Source organism: Corythoichthys intestinalis, chromosome 21 (assembly GCF_030265065.1).
Source record: "Corythoichthys intestinalis isolate RoL2023-P3 chromosome 21, ASM3026506v1, whole genome shotgun sequence".
Taxonomy (NCBI): domain Eukaryota; kingdom Metazoa; phylum Chordata; class Actinopteri; order Syngnathiformes; family Syngnathidae; genus Corythoichthys; species Corythoichthys intestinalis.
The window spans coordinates 37,374,509-37,398,662 of record NC_080415.1 but is presented as its reverse complement, the minus strand read 5'-3'; the positions used below and the strand labels follow the sequence as shown (position 1 = coordinate 37,398,662).

The 24,154-nt window shown below is 38.2% G+C and overlaps 2 protein-coding genes across 8 annotated transcripts in view; one reads left to right on the top strand and one right to left on the bottom strand.

The window, feature by feature from the left end:
• kctd17 (potassium channel tetramerization domain containing 17) overlaps window positions 1-20,521 on the top strand; it is a 31,660-nt gene extending 11,139 nt beyond the window's left edge. Inside the window, exons 2-7 of one of the 7 annotated variants that reach the window (XM_057826560.1) lie at window positions 2,335-2,443; window positions 2,632-2,723; window positions 6,317-6,460; window positions 9,466-9,591; window positions 13,104-13,229; window positions 15,923-20,521. In XM_057826560.1, coding sequence (XP_057682543.1) covers window positions 2,335-2,443; window positions 2,632-2,723; window positions 6,317-6,460; window positions 9,466-9,591; window positions 13,104-13,199 — 567 coding nt within the window. In that variant the 3' untranslated portion in view covers window positions 13,200-13,229; window positions 15,923-20,521. Of the gene's footprint in view, window positions 1-2,334; window positions 2,444-2,631; window positions 2,724-6,313; window positions 6,461-9,465; window positions 9,592-13,103; window positions 13,241-15,922 lie in introns of all 7 variants that reach the window. The other 6 variants (XM_057826563.1, XM_057826559.1, XM_057826558.1 and 3 more) reach the window with 6 other exon arrangements.
• Window positions 20,522-21,774: 1,253 nt separating this feature from the next.
• The window catches only part of gucy2cb (guanylate cyclase 2Cb), a 31,509-nt gene continuing 29,129 nt past the window's right edge, over window positions 21,775-24,154 (bottom strand). Inside the window, exons 26-27 of the mRNA XM_057825531.1 lie at window positions 23,630-23,706; window positions 21,775-23,513 (exon numbers count right to left, since the gene is read on the bottom strand). Coding sequence (XP_057681514.1) covers window positions 23,312-23,513; window positions 23,630-23,706 — 279 coding nt within the window. The 3' untranslated portion in view covers window positions 21,775-23,311. The remainder of the gene's footprint in view (window positions 23,514-23,629; window positions 23,707-24,154) is intronic.

Sequence of the window (24,154 nt, the reverse complement as noted above, 5' to 3'; positions counted from 1 at the left end):
TGCTTTATCAAGGCACACCAGCAAGATAAAATTAGCAAGCAATGACTGCCAAAGTTAGCTCGTCTTTTAGCACTGCGTATTTGCAATGAGCTCAAGTAGTCATGTGATAACATCAGTAGAATGAGCCGGAACCTAACAAACAAGATGCACTTAAGCGCCACTAGGGGGCGACCAAGTAGGACAAATAAAGACAGGCAATCAGAGGATATAACAGCAAATTAGTACTTGGAATGAATTAGGCGATTTACATGTAAAACATGATTCACGATATGAAAAAATCATGACGCAAAAGCCACTCCCGAACAAATTAATTTTGTATCTTGAGGTACTGCTGTATTAGGGCTGCAGCTATCAATTATTTGGGTAATTGATATAAAAATACAACAAAATATCAATTGGCTAACTTGCATAGCAAAACGTCCGCTAGCTTAAATGCTATAAAATACTATTTAATTTTTTTTTTTTTTTACAATGCTCTTAACAAATCGTTTAAACACATATTGCCACAAAACTGCCAAATAGACGTTTACACTTAAATAATGAATGCATAAACAAACATATTGGCTCAAACAGCAACTTAACTTACTGTATGTTGGTCTTAACAGGGAGCAGCTGGATTCAGACATGTTAGACGAGTTATGGCATATTCCCCTGGCGGTGTATCCACCCAAATCAATTAAACTAAATGCAAACACTTTCAAAACAAACCCCTTACAGCGCCACTCCAAACGAATCCTCGAAACAGCAAAATATGATTCAAAGCTTTTTTCTTAGCCAATTACTCAAGTTTATCGATTAATCGTTGCAGCACTACACTGTTTTATGATATACTGCCTGACCTCTGCTAAACGTACAGTGGTATGCAAAAGTACCGGAAACTTTTGGAATTTCTCACATTTCCGCATAAAATCACCATCGAAATGTGATTTTAAAAAAAAACAGTGTCTGCTTTAACTAAAACCACCCAAACATTTATAGATTTTCATATTTTAATAAGGATAGCATGCTAAAACCACCCATGGTGTTCATGGCAGAACTCCACGGAGGAAGCCATGGCTGTCTTAAAAAACATTGTTGATCGTTTAATGTTCGCAAAAAGGCACTTGGAAGTCACAGAAGTTTTGACAAAATATTTTGTGGACTGATGAAACCAAAGTTGAATTGTTTGGGAGTAACACACAACGTCATGTGTGGAAGAAAAATGGAACATCTCACCAACATCAACACGTCATCCCCACCGTGAAGCATTGTGGAGGGAGCATTATGATTTGGGGCTGTTTTGCTACCTCAGGGCTTGGACAACTTGCAATCATTAATGGAAGAATGAAGTTAATCAGGAAAACCGGAGGCCGTCTGCCAGACAGTTGAAGCTAAAAAGAGGTCCAAAACAACACAGAAGTAAATCAACTTAAGAACAGTTTCAGAAGAACAAAATACACGTTCTGGAGTGGCCAAGTCAAAGTCCAGACTTGAACCCCATTGAGATGCTGTGGCATGACCTCAAGATAGCATTGTTCACTTACTTACTGCTGTCTTTGTTTGCATACTATCCTCATCAAATTATGAAAACCTACAAATGTTTGGGTGGTTTTAGTTAAAGCAGACACTGTTTTTTCATCTGTGTGATTTCATGCAGAAATGTGAGAAATTCCAAAAGGTTCAGATATTTTTCATACCACTGTAAAAGGGTAGCTTGAAATGTTCCTGAATTGTCTTGCCTTGATTTATTTTGCCTATGATTGTCCAATATGTTTGTTGGTGAAGACATTAGTAAGTTGACATCTCACAACAGAAACACAAACATGTTGAGAATGACGACAGGCCTTGGATTGGTGACTCGTGGGTGTGTGCTTAACCTCAGCAGGGAGTCATAATCTACTTGCCTGAACTAATGTCCTTTACAGTCCAGACAACATTCTTCAATGTCTATTGAAAACTGGCTGATATACTAAATTAGGTCTGCTGAAAAGTGACCCCATCTCTTGCATTTTTTTTTTTGTTTTTTTTGTAAGAAACTGACGCATTCAGGAAGCTCCTACCCACGCTGGCGAGTCACTTCCAACTGTCCTCTGCCACCCTTCCGCACAAAACACAGTAATGTGATTATAGCTCCTCATCCCACCATCCGTGTGTCCTCATCCTTTGTCACCTTGAAAGTTGAAGTTCTTGCAGTATTACTGAAAAGTGATAACCTCGTCCTTTTGTTACTCTGACCATGTTTGTCGTGCTTTTTCTTTTATACTTAGCAAATCTGATGAGCAAGCAAGAAGATATCGTGTTGCATCACTCGAATTTACACGACAATGCTAATTTTCTGGTTGTCTTGCGTAACAGGACGAGACAGGAGCTTACGTGATCGACAGAGACCCCACCTACTTCGGACCCATCCTCAACTACTTGCGGCATGGCAAACTGGTCTACAACAAGGAGCTAGCTGAAGAAGGTATCACTGATTTGACTTTTATTTGAGTCACTCAGTTTACACAAGGAACGCCTGGGTACCTTCCGAAACGACACGATTTGCATTACAAGGTTCACGATACAGACATACCGATTTTTTTTTCTCTACCGATTTTCAAATCTGACGTTGAACTTGTTGTTTGTTGTATTGTCTCTTCCTTTTGTTGCAAGGAGTGCTGGAGGAGGCGGAGTTCTATAACATCACGCCTCTTATTAAACTCATCAAGGAGCGCATTTTAGAGAGGGACTCCAAGTCCACGCAGGTAAAACCCAAATCCATGTTTTGCATGACAGTTTTCTACTCTGTACTTAAATCTTTTGAGACCATGTAGTAAACTATTACCAGTAAATACTGGGAATGTCTACAACAACATTACAACAGCAGTGGAAGCAGAAATAATCAACGCCGGTTGGAAAATGTTATGCTAGTTTGCACAAGAAGCTAATGTTTAGATAGCTTCATGCAAGCGTGATCATGTCTGAAGTATGGAAATCTTTTACATTTAGGCAGCAGGACCGACAAAGAAAAGTGGCATTTGGCATATGGCAAAATAGCTTTTGGTGTATGGCATTTTTTGGGGGGCATATGGCAAAATGGCCTTTAGTATATGCAAAAAAATGCCATATGGCTTTCAGCATATGGCAGTTTTTTTTGGTATATGACAAAATGGCTTTTGGCATATGGCCTTTTTTTGGGATCTGGTGGGTTTTATTGCCATATGGCAAAATGGCTTTTAGCATATGCCATTTTTGGTATATGGCAAAATGACTTTGGGCATATGGCAGGTTTTATTGGTATGTGGCAAAATGGCTTTGGGCATATGGCAGTTTTTTTGGTGTATGACAAAATGGCTTTTAGCATAGGGCCTTTTTTGGTGTATGGCAGGTTTTATTGCCATATGGCAAAATGGCTTTTGGCATTTGGCATTTTTTGGCATATGGCAAAATGACTTTTGAAATATGGCAGGAATATGGCAGAATATGGCTTTGGGCATATGGCAGTTTTTTTTTTTTTGGTATATGACAAAATGGCTTTTAGCATAGGGCCTTTTTTGGTGTATGGCAGGTTTTATTGCCATATGGCAAAATGGCTTTTGGCATTTTTTGGCATATGGCAAAATGACTTTTGGAATATGGCAGGTTTTATTGGTATATGGCAAAATGGCCTTCGGCTTATGGCAAGTTTTATTGGCATATGGCAAAATGGCTTTTAGAATATGCAAAAAAAAAAATCCACTTGAGTTTTGGCATATTGCATTTTTTTTTTGTACATGGCAAAAGGCTACGTGGCATATGGCCTTTTTTTGGGGAAAAGGCATGTTTTTTTGCCATATGGCAAAATGGCTTTTGGCATATGGCAAAATGACTTTTGGCATATGGAAGGTTTTATTGGTATATGGCAAAATGGCTTTTGTCATATGACAGGTTTTATTGGTATATGGCAAAATGGCTTTTAGCATATGGCAGGTTTTATTGGCATATGGCAAAATGGCTTTTGGCACATGGCAGGTTTTTGTATGTGGTAAAATGGCTTTTTGCATATGGCATTTTTTGGGGTTATGGCAAGTTTTATTGGCATATGGCAAAATGGCTTCTTTGGCATATGGCATTTTTTGCGTATGGCAAAATGGCTCTTAGCATATGGCATTTTTTTGGCATACGGCAAAATGACTTTTGGCATGGCAGGTTTTATTGGCATATGGCAAAATGGCTTTTGGCATATGGCAGGTTTTTTTTTTTTTTTTTGGTGTGCGGCCAAATGGCTTTACGCATATGGCATTTTTTTGGCATATGGCCGAATGGCTTTTAGCATATGCCAAAAAATGCCATAAGGCTTTCGGCATATGGCAGTTTTTTTGTATATGGCAAAATGTCTTTTGGCATATGTTTTTTGGGGGGGTATATGGCAAAAACTGACATATGGCAAAATGGCTTTTAGCATATGGCAGGTTTTATTGGCATATGGCAAAATGGCTTTTGGCACATGGCAGGTTTTTGTATGTGGTAAAATGGCTTTTTGCATATGGCATTTTTTGGGGTTGTGGCAAGTTTTATTGGCATATGGCAAAATGGCTTCTTTGGCATATGGCATTTTTTGCGTATGGCAAAATGGCTCTTAGCATATGGCATTTTTTTGGCATACGGCAAAATGACTTTTGGCATGGCAGGTTTTATTGGCATATGGCAAAATGGCTTTTGGCATATGGCAGGTTTTTTTTTTTTTTTTTGGTGTGCGGCCAAATGGCTTTACGCATATGGCATTTTTTTGGCATATGGCCGAATGGCTTTTAGCATATGCCAAAAAATGCCATAAGGCTTTCGGCATATGGCAGTTTTTTTGTATATGGCAAAATGTCTTTTGGCATATGTTTTTTGGGGGGGTATATGGCAAAAACTGACATATGGCAAAATGGCTTTTAGCATATGGCAGGTTTTATTGGCATATGGCAAAATGGCTTTTGGCACATGGCAGGTTTTTGTATGTGGTAAAATGGCTTTTTGCATATGGCATTTTTTGGGGTTGTGGCAAGTTTTATTGGCATATGGCAAAATGGCTTCTTTGGCATATGGCATTTTTTGCGTATGGCAAAATGGCTCTTAGCATATGGCATTTTTTTGGCATACGGCAAAATGACTTTTGGCATGGCAGGTTTTATTGGCATATGGCAAAATGGCTTTTGGCATATGGCAGGTTTTTTTTTTTTTTTTTGGTGTGCGGCCAAATGGCTTTACGCATATGGCATTTTTTTGGCATATGGCCGAATGGCTTTTAGCATATGCCAAAAAATGCCATAAGGCTTTCGGCATATGGCAGTTTTTTTGTATATGGCAAAATGTCTTTTGGCATATGTTTTTTGGGGGGGTATATGGCAAAAACTGACATATGCCAAAATGGCTTTTGGCATATGGCAGTTTTTGCAGGCCTTGTTCGTCCAAATCTCCCATTTCAATTGTAGAAACTCATTTGTGGTTTTAATTTTTGATAGTACACTTACCATTACAGCACGCTGATATTCAACTGGCACTCAAGTAAGGCGATACCATGCACATCCACATTTCTCATTCATTTCAATGACAGAAACTCATGTGTGGTTGTAATTTTTGACCATACACTTACCATCAAAGTCCATTGACATTCAACTAGCGCCCATGTAAGTCAATGCCATTGACAGCCATGTATGTTGAAAAATATGCCAAAAATGTATGCCCAAAACACCTGCCGTATGCAAAAAAATGCCATTAGCCATTTTGCCATGTATCAAATACAACTTTTCGCTCTCGCTGTCTCTCCATTTAGACATGCTTTTTTTTTTTCTTTCTTTATTTTCAATAAATTGCCGTGGTGAGATTTCGGATCGGTACTCAGTATCGCCAGATCCTCAGAATCCATTGACACGGACTCGGCTTCGCATGCAAAAATATTGGTTTGGGACATCCCTAGTAAATACAGTATCTCGTACCACTTTGTATCTGCACCAAGCACCCCATCACGGCACATCAGTAAGTCAAGGATTGGCATTGTGACTCACTTGAGCTTATTGTGCTTCTCTAAAGAAAGAGCTCCTGCTACTATTTCTCTCTCCTTTCTTTTTCAGGGTGGTTGCACTCACGCTTACATAATCATCGCCATCCTCGGCATACTCCCACTCTCCCCATGTTACGTCGTACTGCACTTAACTTTACATGCCTGCGGTTGCACGCTGTGCCCTCATCTGAAAATAGAAAGGCTGATTTACCGACAGTTCATATATTTCTCTTTTTAAGAATCCGCCTCTCGTCTTTAGCGTTGTTTTTAGCCATTTTGGAATCACGTGATAAATAAATCAAATGCTCTGGTCCTCTGTCCTCCCAGCAGGTTCCCCCTAAGCACGTCTATCGAGTGTTGCAGTGCCAGGAGGAGGAGCTGACCCAGATGGTGTCCACGATGTCCGACGGCTGGAAGTTTGAGCAGGTCAGCGTGCGCGCCTGCAGAAAGCCCCGCACTGGACTGCTCTGGACTGTGGGTTGGACTCACGCTGCTGCTGACCCTTCAATTTTAATCCCTCCCCCACGACCCCGACCCGAGCCCTGCCTGCCGCTCTTACTAAACCTTCGACATAATGCGTCTTCTGCCTCATGGTTACACAGAAGCGTCAGGCTAAGTAGACGATCAAATGTATAATTGACTCCCTTCCTGAGACAAACCACAGATGGCAACCACTAACCACACTAACCACTTGTGATTTTATTCATTCGTTAAGTTACAATACAATTTACTGGAGATGTTTTTAATTATCATTATATGCTAAATGGACCAATGACATTCTGTGGCTTGACTGTCAGATGATGAATCACAGTGTACAGTAAGGGTGGGTTGCGATGTAAGGCTCATGATAACGATTATCTCACAATATGACGATACATTGCCAGGAAATAATTCTACAAAATTTGACTATACAAGTAATAAACAGAAAAACAAGCTCTTTTCTTTTCAATTGCCATGAATTGAATTGAAATGATCACTCGTTGACGTCCAACTCGTTTAAAGTGGAAGGGTGGCTGTGAATAAACATTCGTTCATGACGTCTATGTCAGTCAATGGCAACCAATGAGTTTAATTTTGCAGGGCTTTTAGGTCATTTGCTGTTGATTTTCAGTCACTTTGTGTTGATTTTGGGGCATTTCTGTGTCACCTCCTGATGATTTTGGGGCATTTATGGTAGGGCTGCAGTTATCGATTATTTTTTAAGTTGATTACTGTAATTTTCGCACTATAAGGTGCACCCGACTATAAGCCGCCAACCACCAAATTTGCCACGAAAACGGCATTTGTTCATAGATAAGCCGCACTGGACTATAAACCACAGCTGTCCTCACTGTATTATGGAATATTTACACCAAAATATATTAACTGGTAACACTTTATTTGACAGTGGCATCATACGACTGTCATAAAACCAAGCGACCCACTGTGATCCATTTCTTCAAGAAGCTTCATTTGGCCATCACTGTTCCCTCGGGGGATACGGTCTCTGTTGCCACTTGCTGTCGACACTGTTGTTGACCAACATGCCTCCCGGCATGCATTGCAGCACTACAGATGTAAATAACAATCCAAATTCGTGTTCGGTGCCAATTATTTCTTCAGTTGCTGTTCCAGTTGTTTCATTAAGTTACGGTATTTGCTAGTTATGGTATTTGGTAACACTTTATTTGACAGTGGCGCCATATGACTGTCATTAAACAGTCATAAGTATGACATGACACTGTCATGAAGATTAATGAATGCTTATAACATGTCATTTAGTGTTATCTGGCAAATTATCTTACTTTTGAATGGATGTAGAAGATTCAAGATGGACATAAATGGAGTTAGTGAAATAATTTGCCGGATGGCACTTAATGACGTCTGTCATAAGCATTCAGTAATGCCCATGATAGTGTTATGTCATAATTATGACGGTCTTATGACAGTCTTATGACGCCGCTGTCAAAGAAGGTGTTACCTGTTAACCCAAATAAATCAACAAATAGGACGCACTGGACTATCAGCCGCAGGATTCATAATGACGGAAAAAAGTAGCTGCTTATAGTCAGGAAATTACGGGAATCTATGAACTAGTTATTTTGAATAATGTAGTCATCATTGCAGAATCTTAGAATTTTAGGTGATGTAAAACAAAGGCTTGCTAAGATTGCACTTTTAAAAGAGCATTAAAACAAAATGGAAACAAAATAAAATTCCCGAGTGTGTCTTCACACTATGCAGGATTGCACTTTCATTTAAAAATAAATTAAAATACCTGAGCTTAGCCTCAAACGGTGTTAAAAATAATAATAAATGAGCATCTAAGTACAACAAAAGAACAACTGGCTAACTTGGATAGGAAAAGTCTGCTAGCTTAAATGCTATAAAATGCTAATGTTTTTTCATTTTCACAATAATCGTAACAAATTGTTAAAACACGTTCCCACAAAAAAACAGCCGAATATACATATAAACTAAATTACGAATGCATTAAAAAAAACATTGGCTTATGTTGGTCTTAACAGGGAGCAACTGGATTCAGCCATATTAAATGGCAGTGTATCCACCCAAATCAATCAAACTAAATTTAACTAAAACTAAACTACCTTTTGTCGGTCTTAACAGAGAGCAGCTGTCAAATGAGATATTCACTGTTGCCAGTAGAGGGCAGTATATCCACACCAATCAATAAAACTAAATGCAAACACTTTCAAAACAAACCATTATAACACTACTTTAGTTAAACGAATACTCAAAGCAAAAATATCAACACTAAGTTAGTTGTTTTTGTTCACCAGAAATGTTTTGTCATGGGGTAAAGTTGATTTTAGCTATATGAAGTTTTGTCACTTTCTACCTGTGACTGCCCCCTTCTGACGTAAAGCGTAACTGCAGCCCGTGTGAATCTCATTCGTGGCGCGCATGCTTGACAGCACCCGAAACGTGATAACCGCAAATGTGATCGTTTATTGTTCATAGCAAGTCTCAAGTGAGTTGAAAAAGTGTTTTTGCCAAGCTGTGACTAAGTGAGTTAGAAAAGGGTTTTGCCAAGCGGTGACTAGGCGGAGGCTTGGTGTTGAAGAAAAGAAAAAGAGCTTCAGGGCATCAATGGAACATCCGTGGAGTAAAAAAATGTTTTAACGACTCTAAAAAAGTACCTTTAACTCAATGTTCATGCCAAGACTGCCATTAAACGTCCCCTACAAGTGACAAAAATCAGTCTAGCGATCACGTTAACCCCGCCCTTCCCCTGCTTTGCCACATGCCCAAATGCTCACAGCGCAGCTTTGCTTCGCATACAATGTCTGTGGACTTTCACTTGCTGATTTAATGTATTCGCACCCCCAAGAGATGCCTCTCGTCCAGTATGACGCTCCGCTCCTTGACCCAACCCGACCCAGCATGCACGAACACAAGAGTCCCCGCTACGCTCAAGTGTTTTTCCTCCTTCGGTGAGCTTTACTTCCTGCTGACATATTGTCCGTGTCTGGTTTCAGATGGTGAACATCGGTTCGTCGTACAGCTACGGAACAGAAGATCAGGCAGAGTTTCTGTGTGTCGTTTCCAAAGAGCTTCACACGCCCGGTTCCGGGTTGGGTACAGAGCAGAGCCACAAAACTAAGGTAAACCTTTTCTCTCACACACACACACGGACATGCAAGGGTGGAATGTTAGGGTGGTGCCAAGAAAATGTTTCAAACATGTTCACCAGTAGAGATTTCGCAATGGCACAAAAGCGTTGTTGCTTGCCATAAACATGGAGATGAGTAAAAAAAAAAATGCAGCCTTGTGGGATGCCTTAGAATAGACTATACTTTTTGTTTAAAAACTTTAATGTTGTAATTGGAGGTCGACCGATATGGGATTTTCAAATGCCGACAGCAATTTTAAGAAAAAAAATTCAGATGATTGCTGATTTTGTAATCCGTTATTTGAGGCCAATATAAATTTGTTTTAAAGCAGGATTATTATGAAACACAATTGAATCACTCGTTATGTAAATCTAAATACAGTATGAGAAGAAATTTTTCTTCTGCTACTTCCTTTTGTACATTGGTCACTTATAAAAATAACAATTTTTATAACAAATCACAATTAATAGGGTTGTTCCGATCATGTTTTTTTGCTCCCGATCTGATCTCGATCGTTTTAGTTTGAGTATCTGCCGATCCCGATATTTCCTGATCCGATTGCTTTTTTTTGCTCCCGATTCAATTCCAATCATTCCCGATAATTTTTCCCGATCATATACATTTTGGCAATGCATTAAGAAAATATAATGTCTGGAACGTTAAATACAATTAGAAAACGATTTAATTTATATATATATATATATATATATATATATACATATATTAAAAAAAGGCATGTCCGATATTTTTTGCCGATTCCAATACTTTGAAAATGACATGATCGGACCCGATCCCGATCGATCGGGACATCCCTAACAATTACTAAACATCATCGCCTAAACTGTGAACATAAGTTGTCCTATTATGGCAGTTATAAATGGCTGATATGAGAGAATCTTGAAAAAAGTCCATATATCGGTTGACCTTCATAACAAAAATTATCACCCAAACAATTAACATTACAGTTATCCATTTGTATTGGCTATATATCGACTGATGGGCGAGCTTGAAGAAAGTCCATATATCGGACCGATGTATCGGTTGACCTTTAGAAAAATGTTTAAATTTAGAAGTATCGCAGACAAAATTTCTGTAAATCAATTCAGCACCTATATTATTGCAACTTTTTTGTCGATCTTGAAAAAAAGCCTATATATCGGTCGACCTTCATAAGAAAAATGATCACCCAAACAATGAGCAAAGTTATCCAATTATATCGGATGAACTCGACAAAAAGTCAATATATCGGCCCGACATCTCTGTCGACCTTCATAGGAAAAATTATCACCCAAACAATGAACATAACAGTTATCCATTGTTATCGGTTATATATTGGCTGATGGCTAAGCTTGAAGAAAGCCCATATATCGGCCCGATATATCGGGACCTTTACAAAAATGTTTAAATTTTGAAGTATCGCAGACCTCATTTCAGTAAAATAATACAGCTACCATATTATTGCAACTTTCTTGTCGATCTTGAAAGAAGTCTATGTATCGGCCCGATATCTTGGTCGACCTTCATAAGAAAAATTATCAACCAAAGTATGAACATAAAAGTTAATCACATTTATTGGCTATATATCGGCTGATGGGCGAGCTTTAAGAAAGTCCACATATCTTCCCAATATATCGGTCGACCTTTACAAAATGTTTATTTTTGGAAGTATCGCAGACATCATTTCTGTAAATCAATACAGCAACTATATTATCGCTGCTTTCTTGACGATCTTGAAAAAAATCTATATATCGGCCCGATAAATCGGTCGACCTTCATAAGAAAAATTATCACCCAAACAATTAATAATTTATTGACTTGACACGGGGTGCGGGGCCAATAAATGGGAGGCCTGCATTGTTGGCGAGTCTGTCAAAGCTGACCGAGTGGAATCACAGACAAAGAGCTTTTTTCATTGAAAATTGTTGTGAACAATTGCTTAGATCCCAAAATTTTTTTATAGTTATGGACGTAAAACAGTCTGGATTTTTGGTTAAAAGCAAAAAAAAAAAAAGTACAGTTAGCATTTATTTTACGTAAATATGTCGAAGTACAATGCTAGTCTGTTAGTGAATGTAGCTAGCGGCCGCCTTATGTAAGCAGAGCTTTTCCGGTGAAAATTCTTGTGAATAATTGCTTCAATCCCAAAATTCTTTATAGTTATGGACGTAAAACTGTCTCGATTCTTGGTTAAAAGCAATAATAAAATGTTCATTTAGCATTTATTTTACGTAAATATGTCAGAGTACAATGCTAGTCTTTTAGTGAATGTAGCTAGCTGCCGCCTTATATAAGCTGAGCTTTTCCGGTGAAAATTCTTGTGAATAATTGCTTTAATCCCAAAATTCTTTATAGTTATGGACGTAAAACTGTCTCGATTCTTGGTTAAAAGCAATAATAAAATGTTCATTTAGCATTTATTTTACGTAACTTTGTCAGAGTACAATGCTAGTCTGTTAGTGAATGTAGCTAGCGGCCGCCTTATGTAAGCAGAGCTTTTCCGGTGAAAATTCTTGTGAATAATTGCTTAAATCCCAAAATTCTTTATAGTTATGGACGTAAAACTGTCTCGATTCTTGGTTAAAAGCAATAATAAAATGTTCATTTAGCATTTATTTTACGTAAATATGTCGGGGTACAATGCTAGTCTGTTAGTGAATGTACTGTAGCTAGCGGCCGCCTGATGTAAACAGAGCTTTTCTGGTGAAAATTCTTGTGAATAAATGCTTAAATCCCCCAATTCTTTATAGATATGAAAGTAAAACAGTCTCGATTCTTGGTTAAAAGCAATAATAAAACGTTCAGTTAGCATTTATTTTACGTAAATATGTCGAAGTACAATTCTAGTCTGTTAGTGAATGTAGCTAGCGGCCGCCTGATGTAAACAGCTTTTCCGGTGAAAATTCTTGCGAATAAATGCTTAAATCCCCCAATTCTTTATAGAAATGGACGTAAAACAGTCTCGATTCTAGGTTAAAAGCAAAAAAAAAATCGTGCAGCGAGCATTTATTTTACGTAAATATGTCGAAGTACAATGCTAGTCTGTTAGTGAATGTAGCTTGCGGCCGCCTGATGTAAACAGCTTTTCCGGTGAAAATTCTTGTGAATAAATGCTTAAATCCCCGAATTCTCTGGAATTTTATTTTGTATTTGCATTTAGTTCTCTTTTAAAAGTGCAATCTTAGCAAGCCCAAACAGTACCACCCCTAGCGTCAATGCGAACTCCTTTCCTCTCATTTTGAATGTGACTGAGCTTTGTAAATTTCCGCTTTGATGCTGCACCCGCCACTTGAAAAGCACCAAATGTCACTCTCTCACTCACAAATGTCATCCACGCCATCACTCACTTGAAGTGACCTTCCACTTCTGGTTTCACTGTCTTCTCTCATACGGATATATACTGTAAATATATATCTACCTGTTCACGGACGCTCATCGGCATTCATTTTTTTTGTTCATTTTTATCCATTTTTTTGTTTTCCCTCCATCCTTCGCGCCGAACGCAGCCGACGGAGACGCAGGAGGAGGAAGCGGCGAAGGAGGAGGAGGAGGATGCAGAGGGAGGGAGAGAAACCGCACCGAATGAGTGGCTTAGAGAATGAGGGAGTCGTGTTCCTTTGTTCCAAAGCCAGGTGGGGAAAGGGTGAGGATTTGTGTCAGTCAGCTGTGCCATGTCACTTGGGGATGTTTCATGCCATAGTATTGTATTTTGGAAGGAAATCAAATTGGTGAAATGCCACTACCAAATAAATATGATCAAATGGGCATTTTTGTAATTCTAGGCGTTAAGAATGAATATTAGAGTTGTCCGATAATGGCTTTTTAACTGATAACCGATATGACCGTATTGTTCAACTCATAAAATCCGATATCTATCCGATACTGATGTTTGCAGTCGCGCACTTTACGTGTTATTGCTAATTGTTTTGTGTTGCACCACTGGAGGCTTTAACCCTGCAATGCCTGACCCCAGAATGAACAGAAAATTCAGATTTTTTAAATTTGAAAGCTTTATATGGTCCTTAAACATATAATAAAAACATGCTTTTTGAAAAAATTACTTTGCATCATAGACGTCATCATGTATTGACGGGAAACAGGGCGCGGGGCCGATAAATAGGGGGCCTGCATTGTTGAGGAGGCCGTCAAAGTTGGCCGAGTGGAATCATAAAGAGCTTTTTTCGTTGAAGATTCTTGTGAATATATGCTTAAATTTCTGAATTCTTTAAAGATATGGACGTAAAACAGTCTAGATTCTTAGTTAAAAGCAAAAAAAAAAAAACGTGCAGTTAGCATTATTTCATGTAAATATGTCAAAGTACAATGCTAGACTGTTTGTGAATGTAGCTAGCGGCCACCTGATGTAAACATAGCTCTTTCATTGTAAATTCTTGTGAATAAATGTTTAAATACCCGAATTCTTTATAGATATGGTCATATGGACGTAAAAAAGTCTCAAATCTTGGTCAAAAGCAAAAAAAAACCAAACAAACATGTAGTTCGCATTTATTTTACGTAAATATGTCGAAGTACAATGCTAGTCTGTTAGTGAATGTAGCTAGCGGCTGCCTGATACAAACATAGCTTTTCCTGGAAAATGTCTTGTGAATAAATGCTTAAATCCCCAAATTCTTTATAGATATGGATGTAAAACCGTCTCGATTCTTTGTTGAAAGCAAAAAAACAGTGCAGTTAGCATTTATTTTACGTAAATATGTTGAAGTACAATGCTAGTCTGTTAGTGAATGTAGCTAGCGGCCACCTGATGTAAACAGAGCTTTTCCGGCGAAATTTCTTGTGAACTAATGCTTAAATCCCTGAATTCTTGATAGATATGGACGTAAAACAGTCCCGATTCTTAGTTAAGAGCAACAACAAAAAAATTGTGCAGTTAGCATTTATTTTACGTAAATATGTCAAAGTACAATGCTAGTCTGTTAGTGAATATAGCTATCAGCTACGAGCTTTTCCGGTGAAAATTCTTTTGAAAAATGCTTATATCCCTTAATTCTTTATAGATATGGATGTACAACAGTCTCTATTCTTGGTTGAAAGCAAAAAATAGTGCAGTTAGAATTTATTTTACGTAAATATGTCGAAGTACAATGCTTGTCTGTTAGTGAATGTAGCTAGCGGCCACCTGATGTAAACAGAGCTTTTCCGGTGAAATTTCTTGTGAACAAATGCTTAAATCCCTGAATTCTTTATAGATATGGACGTAAAACATTCTTCGATTCTTGGTTAAAAGCACACAAAAAACGTGCAGTTAGCATTTATTTAACATAAATATGTCGAAGTACAATGCTAGTCTGTTAGTAAATGTAGCTAGCGGCCGCCTAATGTAAACAGAGCTTTTCCGGTGAAAATTCTTGTGAATAAATGCTTAAATCCCTGAATTCCTGATAGATATGGACGTAAAACAGTCTCGATTCTTGGTTAAAAGCGACAACAAAAAACCTGCAGTTAGCATTTGTCAGCTTTCGTAGTTCTTCAAAAATCCAAGCTTAAATCCGACATGACCGTGTGCCGTCTTTGGCTATTACTAAATGAAGCTCGCTCCCCTCTGATACGGCGTTACGCAAAGAATGACGAAGTGTCACGTCAATAGGTAATGAAGTCTATGCCCTTCATTAACCGTCGGCGCATTTACGTCATCAATGACGTCGACTACATCGACTAATCAGGACAGCTCTATTGTTTACATCAGTCATGCGTCAGCGCGTATTAAAAGTAGTCCGGGCAAAACGTCAACGAAAATAAACGATTCCTCGAGGCGGGGAAAATTCCTAGATCATTTTTTTTAATCCAGTTACTCGAATTATTCGAGTTTCAGCTCTTTCGTAATTAGAGGTACCGCTGTAGTTGGTTTTGGCTTTCAGCCGCAGTTTTCTCATATTTGGTTTCGGACAAGAATTGTTTTATTTCGTTGCATCTTTGGAAATTTTGATGCAATGTACACATCCTTTTCAAAATGCTTCGTATAAGCGGGAGAAGATAGATGAATCAAATGTCTTATTGGTGTGCTTATCTGGACTGCATCAGTGTGAGTGGGTGCGCACTCTCCCACTCTTCCATCATTATAGAAAACAAATGAGTGCACTGACTCTAATTACCATTGCTGTGACATGAAATATCCTTGACCTTTTAGCGCAGCAGTACTGACGTTACACTGTATGTTCTTCCGTGTACACACGCATATATTTTTGTTGACGCGCCCCAGCCATCACGTAGGTCCCCATTTCCATCATGTCTGTCACGGCAACCGGACGACGCTGTCATTAATAAAGATGGAAGCGCTAGCTGACAGTCTTGTTTTCTTCCACAGCTTTTCCAGATCCACGGCTCCCGGATGTAGACGCGACGAGAACCTAAATGAATTATTTAGGCTCATAACAACATCCTGTACACGGAACGTGTGCACAAGACGGCTGCGGGGAATATTCGTGGAGCATTTTTGATTGGGGATTGTTGAACTACTTACAAACAGGATGAACTGAAACAATACATTTTGTTGATCACAGCAATATTTTCCAAGGTTAGTGAAACTTAGTACATTCACAACCAAAGATTTTGACTGACGCAAGGCACCTTTGCGGAATTCTCAATGTTTTTGCCTATCCATAGACTTTATAATGATATTGACGGGACACGGGGCCGATTAATAGGGGGCCTGCATTGTTGGCGTGGCCATCTAAGCTAACCGAGTGGAATCACAGACAAAGAGCTTTTTTCGTTGAAAATTATTGTGAATAAATGCTTAAATCCCCGAATTCTTTATAGATATGTGCGTAAAACAGTCATGATTCTTGGTTAAAAGCCAAAAATAACGTGCATTTAGCATTTATTTTACGTAAATATGTCGAAGAATGATGCTAGTTTGTCAAACAATGTGGCGGCAGCCTTAGCACAAAGAGCTTTTTATGTTGAAAATTCTTGTGAATAAATGCTTAAATCCCCGAATTCTTTATAGATATGTGCGTAAAACAGTCATGATTCTTGGTTAAAAGCAAAAAAAAAAAAGTGCAGTTAGGATTTATTTAATGTAAATATGTTGAAGTACGATGCTAGTCTGTTAGTCATTGTGGCGGCTGCCATATGTAAACAGCTTTTCATGTGAAAATTATTTTGATAAATGCTTAAATCCCTGAATTCTTTATAGATATGTGCATAAAACAGTCATGATTCTTGGTTAGAAGCAAAATAAAACGTGCAGTTAGCATTTATTTTACATAAATATGTCGAATGATGCTTTTCTGTTAGTCATTGTGGCGGCTGCCATATGTAAACAGCTTTTCCTGTGAAAATTCTTTTGATAAATGCTTAAATCCCTGAATTCTTTTATAGATATGTGCGTAAAACAGTCATGATTCTTGGTTAAAAGCAGAAAAAAAAAACGTGCAGTTAGCATTTATTTTACGTTAATATGTCGAAGAATGATGCTAGTCTGTTAGACAATGTGGCGGCAGCCTTACCACGAACAGCTTTTTATGTGGAAAATTCTTGTGAATAAATGCTTAAATCCCGTAATTCTTATTAGCTATGGACGTAAAATAGTCTCGATTCTTGGTTGTAAGCCAAAAAAAAACGTGCAGCTAGCATTGGTTTTACATAAATACGTCGAAGTACGATGCTAGTCTGTCAGTCAATGTGGCGGCCGTTACATGTAAACAGAGCTTTTCCGGTGAAAACTCTTGTGAATAAATGCTTAAATCCCCGATTTCTTTATAGATATGGACGTAAAACAGTCTCAATTCGTGGTTAAAAGCAACAAAACCGTGCAGTTGGCATTTATTTTACGTAAATATGTCAACGAATGATGCTAGTCTGTTAGACAATGTGGCGGCAGTCTTACAACGAAGAGCTTTTTATGGTGAAAAATCTTGTGAATAAATGCTTAAATCCCTGAATTCTTTATAGATATGTGCGTAAAACAGTCATGATTCTTGGTTAAAAGAAAAAAAAAAAAACGTGCAGTTAGCATTTATTTTACGTAAATATGTCGAAGAATGATGCTAGTCTTTTAGACAATGTGGCGGCTGCCATATGTAAACAGCTTTTCCTGTGAAAATTCTTGTGAATAAATGCTTAAATCCCTGAATTCTTAATAGCTATGGACGTAAAATAGTCTCGATTCTTGGTTATAAGCAAAAAAAACTATGCAGTTAGCATTTGTTTTACATAAATACGTCGAAGTACGATGCTAGTCTGTCAGTCAATGTGGCGGCCGTTACATGTAAACAGAGCTTTTCCGGTGAAAACTCTTGCGAATAAATGCTTAAATCCCCGAATTCTTTATAGATATGGACGTAAAACAGTTTCAATTCTTGGTTAAAAGCAACAAAACCGTGCAGTTAGCATTTATTTTACGTAAATATGTCGAAGTACGATGCTAGTCTGTTAGTCAATGTGGCGGCAGCCTTACCACGAAGAGCTTTTTATGTTGAAAATTCTTGTGAATAAATGCTTAAATCCTGAATTGTTTATAGATATGTTTGTAAAACAGTCACGATTCTTTGTTATAAACAATAAAAACGCGCAGTTAGCATTTGTTTTACATAAATATGTCGAAGAATGATGCTAGTCTGTTAGACAATGTGGCGGCTGCCATATGTAAACAGCTTTTCCTGTGAAAATTCTTGTGAATAAATGCTTAAATCCCTGAATTCTTAATAGCTATGAACGTAAAATAGTCTCGATTCTTGGTTATAAGCAAAAAAAACTGCAGTTAGCATTTATTTTACGTAAATATGTCGAAGTACGATGCTAGTCTGTCAGTGTGGCGGCTGCCTGATGTAAACATAACTTTTCCTGTGAAAATTCTTGTGATAAATGCTTAAATCCCTGAATTCTTTATAGATATAGATATAAAACAACCTCAATTCTTTTTTAAAAGAGCACCAAAAAAAACGGGCACTTAGCATTTATTTTACATAAATATGTCGAAGAATGATGCTAGTCTGTTAGACAATGTGGCGGCAGCCTTACAACAAAGAACTTTTTTTACGCTGAAAATTCTTGTGAAAAAACGAAAAATATACAGTATAATAATGACCTTGAATCCTCGAACAAATAACTCCTGAGACAATCCTTTCTGTTTGTATGCAGTACAGCTTTCGTTCTTTTTCAACCAAAATCCAGTGTTGTCCAGTGATCGCTGCATGTGTCGCGGCGACTGACTGCGAATGATTGAAGCGGGTTGTGGGATGGCCCCCTACTTAAAGGCGTGGTGCAGTGAAAGGGAAATCTGACCTGTCAATATCATTATGAAGTCTATGGACAATCATAGAATTTCCATCCAAATGATGCATTTACTGACGCTAGTTATTCCTGTAGTCTTTCCCGCATTGCGTCATGTACTGTAGCTAGGAATGCAAAACAAAAACAAAAAAGCCTGTTGGTATTAAAATGCGTCGCCTCGTAGTATTTGACCATATTGCAGTTAATTATTAGTTGTGGTTTGTTTCCGTCCAGAGTTGAATGCATATGTGTGATTTTGACAAAAAATCAGATCACATTTGATGGTGGTTTTATGCAGAAATGTGAGAAATTCCAAAAGGTTCAGACACATTTTCATACCACTGTAAAAAGTAACAGTAAATGCTACCGATCAGCTTCCATCTTAAATTTTATCAACACTCATTTAAATTCACTGCAGAAGAATGATTAGTCGCCACGTGATTGGACGTCTTGTGATCTACTAGTGCTTCTTTAAAAGAAAAAATGTTAACATTACATTTCAGTACATAGCCAGTGCAATGCTAATAATCCAAATTAATGTTAGCATAAAATAGTGTTTAGCTGGTGGTAATCATAACGCTGGTATTAGCAAAGACTGAAAAAAACAATTGGTTTTTTTCTGTAACTTTAGCTGTTGTAACATGGCTAATTGAGTGCCTTGTTCAAGCGGAAAAATTGTTTTTACATGCATTTTAAGATAAAATTCATGCGTATTTTACAATCTCATTTAGAGTCCAAGTTACATTTTGAGTGCTTGAAAGTCGTATTTTTCCAGAAAGGTAGAAAACATGTGTTCAATTCAAATGATGTCGAGGGCCTGAGCTGTTTTTTAAAAAAAATTTGGGAAGAAAATATTTTGTATATTTGTTTCTTATTTATTATTAAGCTTTATTTTGTAATGTCATACTGAAAAAAAAAATCTGGGTTTTGTTGGATGGGAGATTAATTGGACGGGTAACTTTTTTTGTATACATGATAGCTTTTATGTTTGATTGATCAAATGTGTTAGCATTAGCTCATTTCCATCCACCTCTTTTTGCATGTCGGGGTGCTCACATCGTGTTTTGTACATCACTTGTTAAATGCTTCCTTCTGATTTTGATGTGTAAAACAAATACAGGGCAATTCATTTTTTCTGAACAACAACCAAAAACACAAGTTTTGTTATACAAATTTGGATTTAATGGAAATGTACAGCCTCAAAGTACTTGCATACAGAAAGGGGAACATTAATTTAGAAACATTCTGAACAAGCAATGTTGTGTTTTATGTAAATGAATGGCTCTATACAAAAAGAAATAAATCTTTTTAATTAAAAAAAAAAAAAATCTTGTTTTACTTTTTAACCAGCATATGTACACTTGATTGAAATAGAGTATTTTTGTTTGTCTATTATAGCTTTTGTTATATGTGTGTATTTCCAGTGTATCACAAAAGTGAGTACACCCCTTGCATTTTTGCAGATATTTAAGTATATCTTTTCATGGGACAGCACTGACAAAATGACACATTGGCACAATGAAAGGTAGTCTGTGTTCAGCTTACACTATATAATAGTCAATTTATTTCCCCCTCAAAATAACTCAAAATATAGCCATTAATATCTAAAATGACAAGCAGTACTCAATTTGGACATTTAGGGGTGTCGTTTCCAAGGGGTGTACTCCCTTTTGTTGCCTGGGGTGTAGATATGAATGGCTATATTTTGAGTTATTTTGATAGGAAAATAAAATTGATTCTATTATATAAACTATACACAGGCTACTTTTCATTGTGTCAAAGTGTCATTTTGTCATTGTCCCATGAAAAGATATACTTAATTATCTGCAGAAATGCGAGGGGTGTACTCACTTTTGTGATACACTGTATACAGTGGGGCAAATAAGAATTTAGTCAACCACTAATTGTGCAAGTTCTCCCACTTGAAAATATTAGAGAGGCCTGGAATTGTCAACATGGGTAAACCTCAACCATGAGACACAGAATTTGGGGAAAAAAATGTATTTGCAAATCATGTTGGAAAATAAGTATTTGGTCAATACCAAAAGTTCATCTCAATACTTTGTTATGTACCCTTTGTTGGCAATAACGGAGGCCAAACGTTTTCTGTAACTTTTCACAAGCTTTTCACACACTGTTGCTGGTATTTTGGCCCATTCCTCCATGCAGATCTCTAGAACAGTGATGTTTTGGGGCTGTCTTGGGCAACACGGACTTTCAACTCCCTCCACAGATTTTCTATGGGGTTGAGATCTGGAGACTGGCTAGGCCACTCCAGGACCTTGAAATGCTTCTTACGCTGGCAGTGCAGGATTTGAGTCCCTGGCGGCGCATTGTGTTACTGATAGTTGCCTTTGTTACTTTGGTCCCAGCTCTCTGTAGGTCCTTCACTAGGTCCCCCCCGTGTGGTTTTGGGATTTTTGCTCACCGTTCTTGTTATCAATTTGACGCCACGGGGTGAGATCTTGCACGAGATTGAGGGAGATTATCAGTGGTCTTGTATGTCTTCCATTTTCTAATAATTGCTCCCACAGTTGATTTCTTTACACCAAGCGCTTTACCTATTGCAGATTCAGTCTTCCCAGCCTGGTGCAGGTCTACAATTTTGTCTCTGGTGTCCTTCGACAGCTCTTTGGGCTTGGCCATAGTGGAGTTTGGAGTGTGTCTGACTGAGGTTGTGGACAGGTGTCTTTTATACCGATAGAGTTTAAACAGGTGCCATTAATACAGGTAACGAGTGGAGCCTCGTTAGAAGAAGTTAGACCTCTTTGACAGCCAGAAATCTTGCTTTTTTGTTGGTGACCAAATACTTATTTTCCACTCTAATTTTGGAAATAAATTCTTTATAAATCAAACAATGTGAATTTTTTTTCCCCACATTGTCTCACGGTTGAGGTTTATCCATGTTGACAATTACAGACCTCTCTAATCTTTTCAAGTAGGAGAACTTGCAAAATTGGGGGTTGGCTAAATACTTATTTGCCCCACTGTATTAATGTTCTGATGGTATTGTTTACTCACCTATTGCAGGTAGCGTGAGACAAGTTCCCACATGTTGGAATTTGACCTTGTAGCCACATTGCTGGAATCATGCCAGCTAAATTGCCGGAACCGCGCTAGCGCAATTCCAATGACCCGGGCTGGCGCAACCCCAACCACCCGGCCAAATTCTGCGCATTCGCCTTAGTTTTAACCCCTTTTAAAAGCTGAAAAAAAGTCTTTGAAACACAAGTTGACAATTTATTCCAAGTCGACAGCAATCAGACAGCAAGGCAAAAACCTCAAACGGCATGTGTTGCCTTTATTATAAGGCTTTCAATTTTTTTTGTGGCTCCAGACATAATTGTTTTTTTTTTTTTTTTTTTTTGGCTCCAATTTGGCTATATCAACATTTTGGGTTGCCGACCCCTGGTCTAGTGTCTACATTTGTGCCCTGTGATTGACTGGCTCAAATTGTCCTTTTTCCTAAAGTCAGATGGGATGTGCTTTAGCTCAGCGATCTCCTGAATACCGTAATTTTCGGACTATAAGCCGCTACTTTTTTCCTTCATTTTGAATCCTGCGGCTTATAGTACAGTGCAGTTTATTTCTTGATTTATTTGGGTTAATAGGTAAGACTTTATTTGACAGCAGCATCATAAGACTGTCATAATTATGACATGACACTATCATGGGCACTACTGAATGCTTATGACAGATGTCGTTAAGTGTCATCCGGCAAATTATGTCACTGACTCCATTTATGTCCAGCTCGGATCTTTTACATCCATTCAAAAGTGAGATAATTTGTCGCATAACACTATATGACATGTTAATAGCATTCATTAATACTCATGACAGTTTTATGTCATAATTATGATTGTCTAATGAGTCTTATGGCACCACTGTCAAATAAAGTGTTACCAAATACCATAAGTAGCAATTAATGAAACAACTAGAACAGTAACTGAAGAAATAAGTAGCACAGAACATGAATTTTCATTGTTATTTACATCTGTTGCGCTGCAATGCATGATAGGAGGCATGTTGGATGACAACAATGTTGACAGCAGGTGGCAGCAGAGGTTGACTGTCTCCCCAAAGGGAGCAGTGATGACTAAATGAAGCTTCTTGAAGCAGTTAAGCTTTGAACCATTTGGCTGCATGGTGGTTCATTTGGTCCTATGACAGTCGTATGATGCCGCTGTCAAATAAAGTGTTTCCGGTTGATATCTTTTGGTGTAAATATGCCATAATACAGTGAGGACAGCTGCGGCTTATAGTCTAGTGCGGCTTATCTATGAACAAATGTCGTTTTTGCATCAAATTTGGTAGGTGGCGGCTTATGTTCAGGTGCGCCTTATAATGCGAAAATTACGGTAATAAGGATAAACCTACCTTATCATAACGGCTAAGTGCATAAATAAAAACAACGACATCAATTTTTTACTTGTTCAAAAGTCTTTCACTGAAGATGTTATTCAAACACAAGTTTGTCCTACAGGAAGGTGCTAAGTGTGTTATCCACAGTGGCCAGATGTAAGTATTCCGGGGGTTCCGCTTCTGATCCTCGCCTCTTGTCCTCATCTTCGCTCTGACTTAAAAGCGGCCTTTTTCGGCGCACGGACCCCCGGGAACGCCGCTCCAGACATTCCAGGATCATGTGGGCCAGGTCCTGCTGCAACCGCTGGAAGTTCTCCCTGGAAAAGCGGGTCAGTGTCATTGTCGGGTCACGTATCATGAACTGACAGCCTTGCCAGTTAGAACGGATTTGATGTCAATGGCAGCCAATGTGTTAGGGACAGGATTTGCATACGTTGTGGGTGGGGTTGGTAGGTCGTAGTCTTCACCCGTCTCACCGGTCAACCAGTAGGTGGTCTCTGTTCCTTTACCCTGAAAAAACATGAACAATTCTAGAAAAAGAAGCAATTTCTAAATGGAAAAACATAGAGTTATGAGATTTTCAAAGGCCGATACCGATTTTGTACGCCGATATTTGACATGTTGTTTCAAAGCATATTGATTATGAAAGGTAATTAAAACACTCATCGTTAAGTTTTCTTCTATTTTGTAACACCGGCCACCAGGTGGTACAGAATCACAATTAACAGTAAACATACTGTAACGGTTGTTATCCTATTATAGCAGCTATATATTGGCTGATATCGGCCAATACTGGGAAAAAAAAAGGCCACTTACCGTCCCGATTTATCGGTCAACCTTCATGAAAATCACCCTAACAGTGAACATAACAGTTATCATATTGTAGTAGCTACGTATTGGTTATTAACTGATCTTGAAAATGTCAAGTCCATATATCGGGCCGATATATCGGTCCATG